At 35.9% G+C, this 13,999-nt stretch overlaps 1 protein-coding gene across 2 annotated transcripts in view; it reads right to left on the bottom strand.

Annotated features, from left to right (window-relative positions):
* The window catches only part of FMR1 (fragile X mental retardation 1), a 30,454-nt gene extending 16,953 nt beyond the window's left edge, over positions 1-13,501 (bottom strand). Inside the window, exons 1-7 of one of the 2 annotated variants that reach the window (XM_008939106.1) lie at positions 13,485-13,501; positions 7,138-7,194; positions 5,991-6,084; positions 4,884-4,955; positions 4,496-4,644; positions 3,303-3,396; positions 3,102-3,218 (exon numbers count right to left, since the gene is read on the bottom strand). In XM_008939106.1, coding sequence (XP_008937354.1) covers positions 3,102-3,218; positions 3,303-3,396; positions 4,496-4,644; positions 4,884-4,898 — 375 coding nt within the window. In that variant the 5' untranslated portion in view covers positions 4,899-4,955; positions 5,991-6,084; positions 7,138-7,194; positions 13,485-13,501. Of the gene's footprint in view, positions 1-3,101; positions 3,219-3,302; positions 3,397-4,495; positions 4,645-4,883; positions 4,956-5,990; positions 6,085-7,137; positions 7,195-13,484 lie in introns of those variants that run through there. The other variant, XM_008939105.1, reaches the window with a different exon arrangement.
* Positions 13,502-13,999: the final 498 nt, after the last annotated feature.

Below are 13,999 nucleotides of genomic sequence, written 5' to 3'. Positions count from 1 at the left end.
CTTCTTCATACTTGAAAAAAACCAGATAGTTCTCTTATAGGATGCTTCTGCTATATGAAGCAGGAAGGTCATTAAGCTGTGTCACCCTGAGAACTAAATGAAACATACAGAGAGAAACAGCTAAGACAAATATTTTTTTCTTGTATTTGCTACAATAATGAAGTTATACATTTAAAGGCAGTCATAGTACTTAAATTTACAGAGAAGAGCAAATAGTGTGTTAAAAAGTAATTTTTTAATGTAGGGAGTAAGATTCCCCCATAAACATGTTGACACTTATCCACAAGCATCTGAGCATAACAGAACACAAGAAAGTAACAAAAGTTTGATGCATTGAGGGAAGAAGGAAAATTTCCAACTGTGATCACTTGTTGAGTAAAACGGAAAGTGTTTTGCAAGGAATAAAAAAGATAAAGCTGTGTTTTAGCTCTTCAGAACCAAAATATATAATCCTGCACGTGCTTCTATGTCACAATCAAAGCTGTAACTACTGTGAAAACATATACAAGCATACTTTAAATTAGCAGTTTAATGTCAGCAACATGAGACTCTACAAAGGTTGAGAAAACATCAAGTGCCAACAATAAGCCTTACTCTGTCCCAGCTGAACTGCTGTTATCTGACCTGCTTCTGCTTAAACCTGTTGATAAATATCTTGTGCTAAGTCACCCTCACAAAGAAGTTAGCTACAGTAGACAGTGGTGTAAGTATCCAAGTGTCATGAAATACTTCAGGTGCTTGGAGAGCTTTATCAAGCACTTTATTAATTAGATCACAGGCAACTCAGGAAGCAAACATTTTAAACGCTCATAGACTTACTCTCTAACAGATAATCCAAATGCCAATTTACCAGTTGACATCTGTTAAAGACTACCACATGAGAGCAGAGAACAGGAGCATCAAGTCAATGATCAGTTGTTAACAGCTATTTACAGTATGTAGAAAAGGTGAAGCTATGACAGGCAACCTGTAGTTATATTGTTTATACTAAAATATCATTAGCTTTTCTGCAAATTATGTATTACAAGAAAAATTTTATATAAAACACAGGAAATTCTGCATTCTAATTCCCTCCAATTAATTAGTAAGAAAGAACTGAGCAAGTAATGTGTTGGTACCTGCTTAGAGGTCACGACTAAATTCAGATAGAATGCAAAAGTTCTGGCTTTTTAACATGTCAAAATAACTAAGCCATGCTTACTGGGAAAGACTGCAGACAAATAACAACTGGTCATTTTACCTGATGCTTCAAAAAGCAACGTTTGAGAAGTAGAGCCGTGTAAAGTCAAGAAGCTAATATGCAAAAAAAGAAAGTATGGGGTACAAAAAAAAAAAAAAAACAAAACAAAACCCACACCACCACACACCAAAAGCAAAGCTGATCTGCTGGCTCAGGAAGCAGGGAAGGTACAATTACCAGAAGATAAAAGTGGCAGACGTTCAAGATCAGAGTATAAGCCATCGAAAAGAGTTTACTTGATGCAAACAATTAATTATTAGTAATAATGTAATAGAATCCAAGGTTTTCACTAAATATTTCTGCTTGTATGTCAGTGCCTCAACAGAACACTACAAGTATGATTATTACTACCCGAAACTTCTGAGGTTTCGTTGAAACTGATTTCATTATAGAAGTACAGGAAACAAATGCCAGCTTGAAAAATACCAGTCAACTTTTGTCACACAAATTATAACTAGATATATATTTATATCACAACCTTCACTTACACACTGCTCAGGTAGAAACTAAAGTCCAATAATGGTTTTCTAGTGAGAACCAAATCAAGTTCTTGAATCCTTCACAGCAGCAAAAAGGTTCAGCCTCACAATGACAGCAAGAATTTAAGATTAGTTTGGGAAAGGAATCAATGACAACAGATGTTGGTGCATGCATTTGTGGGGGCATGTAAAGAAAATTAGCTCTAAAGGGGCTGTTGTTCTTCCCACCTCCAAAATAATACTTTGCACTTCAAGAGGTAAACTGCCCACACAATTGTCAGTTCAGGATGAAGACAGAAGAATATATTACTGAGGAGCTACACTGGGGTGCTCAAGAAGGAACATCAATGACAAGAAACTGGTCTGGTCTTGGTCTTAATAAAATTCAAGACCCAAACTAACTTGGATTACAGCTCTGAATTATAGAAATCAAGAGACTAAGAAGAGAACAGCAGAAGAAAGAATTTCTTTTAACAGTGAGTACACCCATTGGATACGACAGGCTTCCACTACCACATCACATCCCACTTCAAGTTAAAATCAGGTTGGGGTGGGAGGGGAAATAAAACCTGGCTCTAAAGTAACAGAGCCGATATAGACCTATATAAAACTCCATTACAATAGTTCAAATAGTACTTCTAAAAAGAAGTTTTCAGAGATGTTTCCATTTTTTCAAATTTGTAGAGAGAAAAACCATGAAGAAATGTTAATTCTACTGTATAAAGTTCCCCTAATTTTCTAGCCTACTCTTTTTTTTATTTTTTCTTCCCATGGACAAGTATGAGTCAAGCTTCTTGCCACTCAACACCCACTTTCTAGTCACAGGAATATCAGAAACTCTATCTGCTTTACGATGATTTCCTAAGGTTTTATCTGCAGACAAAACCATCCCTTCGTACATCCTCACAACATCAGTCTCACCCCTTCCATCCCTCATTTTCACTTGTTTTGCATGATCCAGTTCTAGTCCATATCAGTATCATGGCATATTCACTCTCATCTATTATTGAAAACAGTAACTCAAAGCTATCAAATATGTAGCTCTATTAGTGCAACAATTGCTAGTTATTTTATCATTCAAACTATGAAAGAAATGTGTATGTGTGTGTGTATATATATATATATATATATATATGTATCTTTGTATTTATTTCCACATAAACTCCTGCAGAATACAATGGGATTGGATAAAAATAAAGTCTTTGCAAGAACAGAACCTTTACCCATAAATTTCTTTGTTGGCTTCTATCTCTATCTGCCAGGAACAGCATCGGTACATAATAGCTTTCACTTCAACACAATTCCTACCAGCTAAGAAATGCACAATGTTTAAAAATTTTTTTTCCCCACTGAAATGACTTCAGGGAAAACAACCACCCTACCTCCAGCTGCTTGCTAGCTTCCTCATTTCTTAGGATGAGGGAGAGCTTGGTGCGGAGGCTCCGGAAGTGCATGTCGATCAGCATGTTCGCCCGCTTCGTTGTGACGTCGTTGATGGACTGAACAGGTAACAAAACACTGGTTTACATATCAACTTTTGTAACAAACAACTACCAATGGTAGGGGCAGATGTTTGTATTTACCAATATAATAAGCTGGTGGTTTTCAGAATCATACATTACAGAAAAAGCTCCAACTGCCTTTTTGAAGTCCTTATGTGCAGATTCTTTGGCACACCTAGGAATAAAAACACTATAAAGTTAAAAATGAAAACTGCTGCATTTATGGCTCATAACCAAAAAGGTTAATTTCTTAATACAAAGAATCTAAATAAATATATTGAAGTTCTCCCTTTTAATGTAGGTATTATTTTTGTCTGTTACTATAATTTCTTTTACTGATTTCGCTTTCATTTGTTTTCACATGAGTGGGATTGGAAATATTTCAGAAATATTCTGCACGTACAGCTGTGAAATGACAAACCAGGTAAGCAAAGCTACATTATAAAGCTATAATCACTACAAACAATGAGTCCAAAATTTCAAACACTCCATGAAACGCTCTGATGGGAGACTTCACTGTAATCACTGCAGCATTCTAATGACCTTACGCTCACCTCATGCTGTGTTTTGCTTCTCCAGGCTTCTTCTGTCCACTTGCCACTTAGTGAACTTGTGTACTACAACATTAACTTCAGAAATGCTTATTTTAACTTGAATTTATAGCTTATTCCACACTGAGGCAATAGCATATATCTCAAAAAAGCAGAAAGTGATCTGAGGCTAAAAAAGGAGCATCAGTAGCAATCTGAGTGTTACAGCTACACTCACAGGAGTGGCAAGTCCATGCTGTAGGAGAAAACTACCTGCTTCTGCATTGTACCACAGGAGGTTTGATTATTGCACAACTACTCCCACAGTCATCAAAGTACCTTGTGTTCTACAAGGCAGCACTTTGTCATTAAATACCAACTCATACTCTGTCAGTGACAGCAACCACTTGAAATCTATCAATGAAGTTGACAAAGAATGGATTCAGATTAACCTGTGCATGTCACTGAAGAGCTGAAAGAATAAAAATCTTCATCTATACTAGACATAAATCTTAAAACTCTTGAAGAAAGTTATTTCCTTCTCCAGAACTAAACTGTGTTTCGGAAAACATCTTTTCTATTTACTGAAGTATGAGCATGTCCACAGTTGTATATTCTACAGTCTTACATGCAAATTATAAAAGTTAATTTAGAGCAATAATAAGTATATTTGTTACTTCTTGTCTCAGGCTCACAAACTCACACACATTTTGAAACAAGTTATAAAGAAATACTTGTACTTACATTTGCCTTAAATCTTCTGGAACTGCCAGTTTGATTTTATGAAAAGTATCTTTTGTTGCAGGTTTATTGGGGTTCACAGATCTCAGGCGGTCAATTGTAACAATTTCGTTGTACGTAGCATCACAGGCTGCGTATTCTATTACGTAGAACTGATATAAAAATAATAAAATCATCCAAGCCACACATTTTATGACAGGAGTATTACACTATTACGTGATAGGCACTTTTATTAAATGTACAAGTAAAATTTGAACTTGAAGTGAACATAATTACAATAATCCTAATCAAGACACTCTTTGAAATTAATAGAAACAAGTTAAAAACATCATGCACATTAAAACCAAAAAATAACAAAAAAAAAATTAAATATATATATGCATATTCCTACCTCACCCTTTATCATTCTCACTTTAGCCAACCACCAACAGCATGGTTCCTTTTCATTTGCCCTGGAATAAACCTAAACAAAATACATATATTGGATATCTGTACCATTCTTCAAAGACATTACAACAGCTGACACTAGTATGATCAGGAACTCTGCTGTGGGAACAAAATCCAGCAAAATATAGTGGTACACAGAGTCTCTCATCTAAGGAGTACACAGCAAGCATGCCTTGTAGATGAAATGCCTACTGCCAAAACAGGTAGAATATAAGATTACGTATATAAGAGTGTAGAAATATACACTATTGTACCAAATCTGCTGGGTTAATTAGTTGCTGGAGCTTCTGACCACATTCAGAAGAGAAAATTCAGACTTTTATATCTGTTAGTATTTAATCAACACTATTTCTAATTGTGTGTAGGTCTGATGAGCTTCCATCAGTGGATGGAACGGAGAGGACATGTATCTACACTTCTTCAACACATATATGATACTGGCCACATCCATATCAAAGAAGTTTTGCCACTTTCTTATCTTTCAAATAAAACTAAACTTAAATTGCTTGCAAGCATAATGCAGACCTAGAAAGTTATCTTTCTAAAAAGTAATTATAAAAAACAGTTTTATAATTCTATAAAATATGGACATTTCAGGAACAATGTTTGTGATGGGATATATATGTAAGTATATAAGTACATACACAAAACTATATTTTATGTACATAAACATGTAATGCGAATTCTCATTCAGCTTGAGGTTTTGGCAACCTAGGTGTTTTATCTTACAGGTGAAAAACTACAGTCCAGCATCAATTTGTAGATTAATTCAGTTCTTACAAAGAACTGATCTGCAACCAAAGAAATGCTGTTCCTGTTTTTTCATCAGCATGGAGGCTATGGTACACAGAATTCCAGAACAGCCCCATGGTTTACAGCTGTCAAAGTTTCTTTTTGATGACATACCTGACATTGTATTTTATGTAGTACTTGGAATGAAAAAGATTACACCACATAACAGGGAAGCAAACCTTCCACTGGCTTGGCTGACATTTTTCACTCCGAGATCTCTCACTTCTCAAAACAAATTTTGTTAATGGAGCATAAATACCTCTACTTCATCGCTTTCATTGATATCTTTATTATAGCCTGCAGGTGGTGGGAACCTCACATCATGGAATGGTATCTGTCTCTCTGGTTGCCAGCTACAAACAAGAATACAGTCAATGTGCTAAACATCTTCAGCTTCTTTGTAAATAGAAATCAGAAACATTTTCCATTCATTATTAATTTCTGTGGAGCTTTTGTGCGCGTATGTATTAAATTTAATGTGATTCAATTTACACATAATAAGAAGAAACACACTTAAGTGACCATTAAGCATCTTAAACAAATCCTTGATGCTACCTGCACTGTTCTGAAACCTTCCAGCAGCAGACTTAAGTCTATTCAAAGTTGTAGATTAACCCCAATATTAGAAACAGGTTAAAAAACACTTCAGAGTATGTTTGGATGTTTCCTTCAAAATGAGCGTGTTTCTTCTTTTTCTCTGGCTCTACTATGGACTGTGAAAACTTCATCAGGATTCAGTCTGAATACAGTTTTGATTTTCAGTTTTTTAACAGACTGGTTAAAATGAGCATGAGAAGAAAAGATTATTTTTAAAGAAACCGAAAAACAATTTCCAAAATACAACAGATGATGGCATAACAAAAATTCACAGGAAAAGGTGTATATATATATATATAGCAATGGGTTATTTCCTTCCTGAAGGAAAGTGAACTTGAACTAAATGGTATAATGGAAGGTTAACTTTTTATGCCCTTAAATGATAGGAAAAGAACATTTTCATTTCCAGATGAGAAAATTGATATTTATCACTCATCTATAAAACAAATTTTGTAATAATGTAATCTGCTAAATATAAAATAAGAAGTTTACAGGAGAAAGGCAGTCATGACACCACTTCTGACTTACTCAAACATGGGTTGTCAGCATATAAATTCAGTAACATGCTTACTTTCTCAACAAACCTATGTTACTACAGTTTTTCTTCTAAAATGTTTACACAATTAAAACTAGTTATATAGAAATGTCGAAACATAGTACACCTCCACTGTAATTCTAACACATGCTAGCAGCAAGCTTAGAGTATCTAAAAGATGCTACCCTACATTATTAAGTTTAACCAAAATAAACTAAACATAATCAAATGCAAAGTTGATACTCAACAGGTATAACATCAACAATACACTTACTTGTTTTCAAATGCAACTGTTATAGAATCTTCATGCACATCCTTTACAAATGCCTGTGTAGAAAAAAAATACATTATAGTACGCTTACTGATATTTAAAAAAATAATTTTGAACCCATACAAGGCTTTCCTTTCACAGATAGTGATGAAAATAAACATTTAACTGTGCTTTCATATCAGCCTTTATTTTGCAACGGACTTACCCAAAACGCATACTGAAAGCTGAGAACCTGCTTGGGCTCCTGCCTGCCTGCACACTGACATGAAGACAGAATCCCCAAGTCCTGCACGTCCTCTTACTACGCTGTAGAAGCAACGGAAGAGGTTGCTAACAAATGACAAGATCATTCTGAATAGTTTCAGAATGAAAGTTTAGAATTATATTATAATCACATCTTGTATATTTTCACCGGTGTAGCAATTAAAATACATTAATGCTCCTTACGTCCTCTCTCTTATTTCAAGGTAAGTCTGAATATTGCAGTAGCAAGACTCATCTATCCATTTTAGCACAGTTTTCCCTGATTTACTCCATCACACTGAACTTCCATAGTGCACGAACTTCAGACAAATGCCCTGCTGCCCTCCTTCTGCTTTCTTCTGGGCATGGACAGCAGTTGTCCCAAGTCTCCCACACTGCAACAAAGCAGAGTGCAGAATTCAGCACTGAGAGGGCTCTTCCTGCCTCATGTACTACTCAACTGACTGATGCCTCATCAATTTTCAGCTTTAAGCTCCCGAACATCCCCCCATGCCCATCTACAGAACAGCAAGACCAACACTCAAAGAACTTTGGAATTTACCAATGAAAACATTTTTCAGAAGCTCAAAGGATAGAATTCACATGGCAACTAGGGATGAAAATATTTGGTTTGGGTTTGCTGTTGTTTCTTTTAAAAAGCATCTCTGCAAACTTCTGAAACAGATAAACACTGATGAAGTGCTGAATATTCTACAAATATTTATCCATATATAGCAGACCCTTGCAACATTAAGTAGATAAAAGTCCATGAGCAAGACTGAGTATAAACATTTGTTCTACCAACAGGGATCCGAATGGATCAAAAAGTTTTTAGTAAATTGAAAATAATTAAATAATTTAGCAGCAACTACTGCTTCTGAAGAAGAATTAGCTAGAAACTGTAGAACATTTTATTCTTCTCACAAGAGAATTTCCAAGATAAGAACAGCGCTTATCTCTTGCAAGATGGTAAAAACTTCTCTCTCCTATGGAATCTAAATGGCTTTAACTTTTTTTTTTTTTTGGTCATATTCTCCCTGTATGAAGTATTCCAAAGTACTTCCTGAGTTGCAGCAGTATCTCAGTACCAAACAAGAGCAACACCCAACACAGTGCTTCAAGAAGGGGTCATTCTGAGACATTCAGTAAGGAAGTATAAGAAGGTAATAATCTGAAAATAACTAATGGCACTCTGAACAGGAGTTGAAGCCATGCCACAAAGACAGCAGCAAGAATGGTATTATACCTTGCACACCTCTCAATACTGCCAGAATAAGGCTACTGTAAAGTTTGTTATTGCTAGCATCCAAAGGACTTAAAACAGTCTCTGATACTATTTACCTAGTTAAGTGTTTCAAAATTCCAACATATTCCTTCCAAGGGGATTACAAACATAGCCAATATTTTTAAATGACTTGATACAAAACAGATTTAAGATCACATCAGAATGATGTTCATAGTAGTACAGAAACATTATTTACACAATAAGCAACAGAACTCCCACTTGATCACTACAGTTACTGAACAGTTATTGAATGCTTCATATTGCAGTGTCTTCTGTAAGAAAACTCCAGAACTGGATAGGCACTTCACAAACACTATGGTAGTCCTGACTCACTTCACAACATTACACACATCACCTTCAAAAGCTCCACCCATATTTCTCCCAATGTTTGTCCTGTACAGCTTTGAAGCACCCATTCTGACAGATGTAGCAGAAACGGATGCCTCTAATACCTGAAAAGTAATACCTGAACACTGCCAAGTATTTGGTATGACTCCTTCCCACCACAGACAGAAAAGGATAGGACATTGTATGATTAGTAACACTTGAATATGCAAAAGAAGAGATTATTTTTTGAAGGAAACCCAACAGAAATAACACTTTATAGCCTTGAGGAAAATAGGTAAAAGTAACACAAGACAATGCCCTGAGAAAGAATTTGTTGATATGTAATTATTTCATATCCATAAAATAGCAAAAAATTGCCTCTGCTATGAAAGACACCTTTGCAGGAGTCACCCCCTCTATGGGGATGCAAACACCAAAAGATCTAAACAGCACTCCATAAAAATCACAGGAAATGACACAAAAACATCCAAGCACAGCAGCAAAGAGCAAGACAACATCTCATATTCAGATCTCGTAGCTCCTAACATCCAAGTCATCCCAAGCAGAATCCTAGTGACTACAGCAATACATGAAACTAGTGGGAATACTAAAACTTACCATTAGTAAGTAAACCAGACGGTGATGCAAATAAATCTAAGTTATCAAGCTGAAGACTAACCTAAGAGCTTTAAACAAGCTAGAACTTAGGTTATCTGGAACAAGCAAAACTTCGGACACATAGCAAGTTGAAAGAGGGTTATTGAACTATGCTCTCCTGCTTAAGCTCTCCTCAAACAGGTCTTCTCCACTGCTTTGGTCACAACCCAGAAACCTGAAGAAGCCTGAACTAGGAACAGTAAGGACAACCTGCTGGCCATACACAGGTAGCATCTATACATACACTGCTGGTGAAAATTATATGAACTAAAGAAATTATGTCAATTTTATCAAGTTCACACGACCCAAACACAGAAACACATGGACACCTGGTTTTCACTCCAGCCTGGCAAAAAAAAAAAGTTGACGTCACAGCACTGTTGCTTGCCTTTTAATTTCCAGCCTTGCAAAATTACAAAAATTCATTGTAATGAATTTTTAATAAATATATTAATAGGCTAAATAATGGGTTGTCTAATCCCACCTGCCCATAGTGAAGTGGTTTTCCTTGTTCTTCATTCTTCTGCATTGCAAGCAACTATCCATCATTTTTTCATAGTCTGCATCATAGCATTATGTCATTTTCCTCTAGGTATTTAAACAGGTCTGTAATAAGTAAAGTGTATTTGGACTTCACAGCACTACATATTTGTACACTTCTAAGTAAAATAGAAATGTTTTGAAACACTTTTCTAAGTTTTCATTTAAAAATGTAATACCATTAATGCCTTTGAAAAACCAAAATTAAAGCTTATTCAGAACTGTTTGGTTCTCTTTATTCTGTGAGATGTGTAAAATTATATGCAATACTAAAAAGAAATTAAACTTTTAACACCATAAGTCAAATTCACAGACACAGGACAAGCCAGCCCCAGACATCAGTGAAGGCAGACAAGAGCTACTGAATCCACACAAAATATTCAAGTACAATAAGCACTCATCAGTCCTTTTCCAAATAAAGTCTAAGTTGGGCATTGAAATTCAAACACAAAAGCGCATATATGTGACTTTGAAATGCACACCCAGGAAGGGAGAGGACACTGGCTGTGGTGAGTGTGAACACACAGATGAAAAGCATTAAAAGCACAGTGGAACTAAACAGCAGTGAAATGAGGGAACAGGGCAGTGAGAGGCTGCAGCAGCTGTCACTAACAGCCAAGATACCAAGCAGAACACAAAAAGAAATTGGAAGCAGTGAGAAAGGTTTGCTTTTACTTCTGTGAACAGAAGCACATTTTACAATGGCCAAGGTTGATTGTTCTTTAATGTGGAGGGGGGAAAAAAAAAAATAAATATAGTAACTTTTCTACACCGTTTGACTTTCAGTCACATAAATTATTAATTATGTTAGAAGCATGAAAAGTTTACAATTCAACATTGACACATCATGGCATTTCTCAAACACATGAGCATTAACATTCTAAGAAGGAATGCTGAACATGCTGAAGATACAGTCTAGATTTTACAATTTGTCTTTGATACAAAATAAGTATTATTAGAAGTACCAGTATATTTGTTATTTTTGTGCTAAACGGAATGACAGACACTTCAACGGGACAAATAAAGGCTCCAGCTGCCACAAAGTTTTGTTGTTGAAGTTTTTAAAGTCTGCTTACACCATCAGATGTCAACCATTTTAATAAAGGTATTTAACTGTAATGAGTGAAAGTAGGGAAAATACTTTTTAAGCTAAAATGCTACATTGATACACATGTGCTACATAACAGACACACTATCTACATAACAGTTCTGTAACATTTCATACCTGTTGGAAGGAGGAGGTCAAAAGGTAACTCACATGGCTAATCAAATCTGAGAAAGGCAGCCCAACCAAAAAAACAGAACAGAGGAAGGATAGCCACAGAAGTGGTAACGGAGCGAGGGGAAAGGCTACAGGCCACTGTCTTCAGAAGGACTGAGCAGACAGACCTGCGAATGCACAAGGAGACTGGAGATATCTGCTGAGGGTATGTCTGTATGGAACGCTGAAGGAAAGGAAAAAATTGACAGGCAATGCAACAGGAGGCCAAAGGAATAGTGAGACCTGAAGTAATAAAGAACTAAGAAAGATGAATGATTTTGTCAGCTGCAGCTTCAACAAAAGAAGTGAGTATCTATAAAACCAAGGAAACAATGGCCAAGCGCTGAAACTACTGGATAAAAACTGGAAGATTGATAATAAGGTTTTAGAGCAAGAAGTGGCAAAAACTACAGGCAACATACAGATGTTAACAGTACAAAACCATTCCAGAACTATCTGCCTCATAAAGAGGATGCTTTCCATCTTCAGCAGAGGATACAAGAGAGAATTATTCCCAAATTGGAATAGAAAAACCAATCCCATGCTGGAAAGGCATCCAACATGTCCTGTTTTAGAAGGAAATAATATCCAAAGCTAGTCAAGGCAAGATTACACAATCAACTGTCTGTTAGTCCTCTGAGATTAAGAGCTTCAAAACACAAGTTACTACACCTATACGTGGGAAAATGTGACAAGATAGGCCCTAATAGCACACATCTTCAAGATTTAGTTATGCAGCTGTGAGCTGCAAAAAGGCAGTTCCCTCCCCTCAGGGTTCAAAGCCCTGGTGGTCTGTTGGACCAGGCTTCTTAAAATGATTAGTAGAATCTAATCTTTTCTTTCCAAGGATTCTGGGCCCAGCAACATAGCAAGTCATGACCAAGCATCTCTAGGTACTAGACTGTCAATTACCCCTGAATTATGCTCACTGATTGTACTGCACTTCCCAGGGAATAATTGACCTTAGGAAAAAAGATTCATGAAAGTGAAAAGCATTCACCATCAAGTGGTATTTTTATGGAATTCAGAAAGAACTAGTCTCTACTACAGTGATCACATCAATGCCCAGTACTCCATGAAACTTTGTGCACCTGACCAGTGTGAAGTCTTAATTAAAATCTTCAGGTGACTATGAATGCATCCTCAATCCAACTCCATGTTTTGTGTGGAACGCGATCCCTCCAGATGTATCTCAGACGCTTTCTGCATGGAGTCCCACAGGTAATACAAGCAGAGAAAAGCCTGGTTTATTAGTCTCAGTAGGGCTTAGGTGACAGCGACCAGTTTTGTACTGGCAAGATCAAGATGCTGCTGGTGAATCTCAGTGCTTAGGGACTTGAATTTATCAGGTCCTCAAAGAGAGCTACAAGGGGAATATGAAAACCTGAAGTGGCAATTATGTGCCTACTTGTGCCACTTAGTTCTTTCATGAGCCTAGCAGCCTCATATTCCTCCCCTCTATGTTTTAACATCAAGATAGAGGCATAGTTTCCCAAAACATTTACATATTCTGATGAAGATCTTCAGAATGATGCAAATCTAAAAAAGAAAAATTACCACAAGTTATGAGTAAACCATGAAATGGTATAAAATAATTGTTCTGCTTTTGATATGTTTGCAGTGTTACCATTGTAAAATATTTCTCAGGAGCTTGCTTAAAGAAACACTTTACATGAAAAAAATAAAATAATATTGTCATTAAATCCACACTTGACATCATTGCATGCTTCTTGTTATGCTGGGTCAACCAATTCTTTTATAATCAAATTCCCCATCTGTAAGATGTGCATAAAACTCACATGGAAATATTTAAATTAATTAATAATAAAGTGATACTCAGACATTAAGATGGGAGAAAAGAATTCTACCTAATATTCAGGTAAGTCAAGATAAAGGAAAGCTGCTGATTTATGTTGAACATTATTGCATGAGGATTTTTTTTAATATCCTTTTTAGTCTAGAATTAAAAGTTGCAGCATTTATCTTAAGTATAATGCTCCATCTAGACAGGTAAGATACAGGTAAAGACCAATAAATCTGTGTGCCCCATTTGATCCCTTAGATAATTTAACCAATTAGAGATTAGGAAGAGACAAAAAAATTCCTATATTTAAATTTCTAAAAGTTAAAAGGCAAACATAATATGCAACTTGGAGTCAATGCCCATGTTGTAACTTGGATAGACTAAGTCATGATTAATGAATAAGCTCCTGTGAACATATGCTCAAACTAAATTTTCACCTAAACTACAACCAAAAATGTCTGTGTGTTATGGACAGAAGGGTACAGCACTCCACGATGCCAAAATTAATGTAACAAAAAAGAACTTACAGAAGCTTTCCATTCTCCCAGGTTTCTTTGATCATATATGTCACTGAAGAACGCACAATTTTTATGATCTACTCGGCATGACTGTTGAATTTGTATAATTTGAAAAAAAACTCATTTAAAGTTCTTTTATGCAACATATTTATGCCTTCTGTTTCTTCCTAAGCAAAAGCTGTATCTTTGAAAATGTAAAACTGATTTTTGAACCTGCTAAATAATTTAAT

The sequence above is a fragment of the Merops nubicus genome, unplaced genomic scaffold (assembly GCF_000691845.1).
Source record: "Merops nubicus isolate BGI_N331 unplaced genomic scaffold, ASM69184v1 scaffold6124, whole genome shotgun sequence".
NCBI classification, from domain to species: domain Eukaryota; kingdom Metazoa; phylum Chordata; class Aves; order Coraciiformes; family Meropidae; genus Merops; species Merops nubicus.
This window is presented reverse-complemented; position numbering and strand designations above follow the sequence as displayed.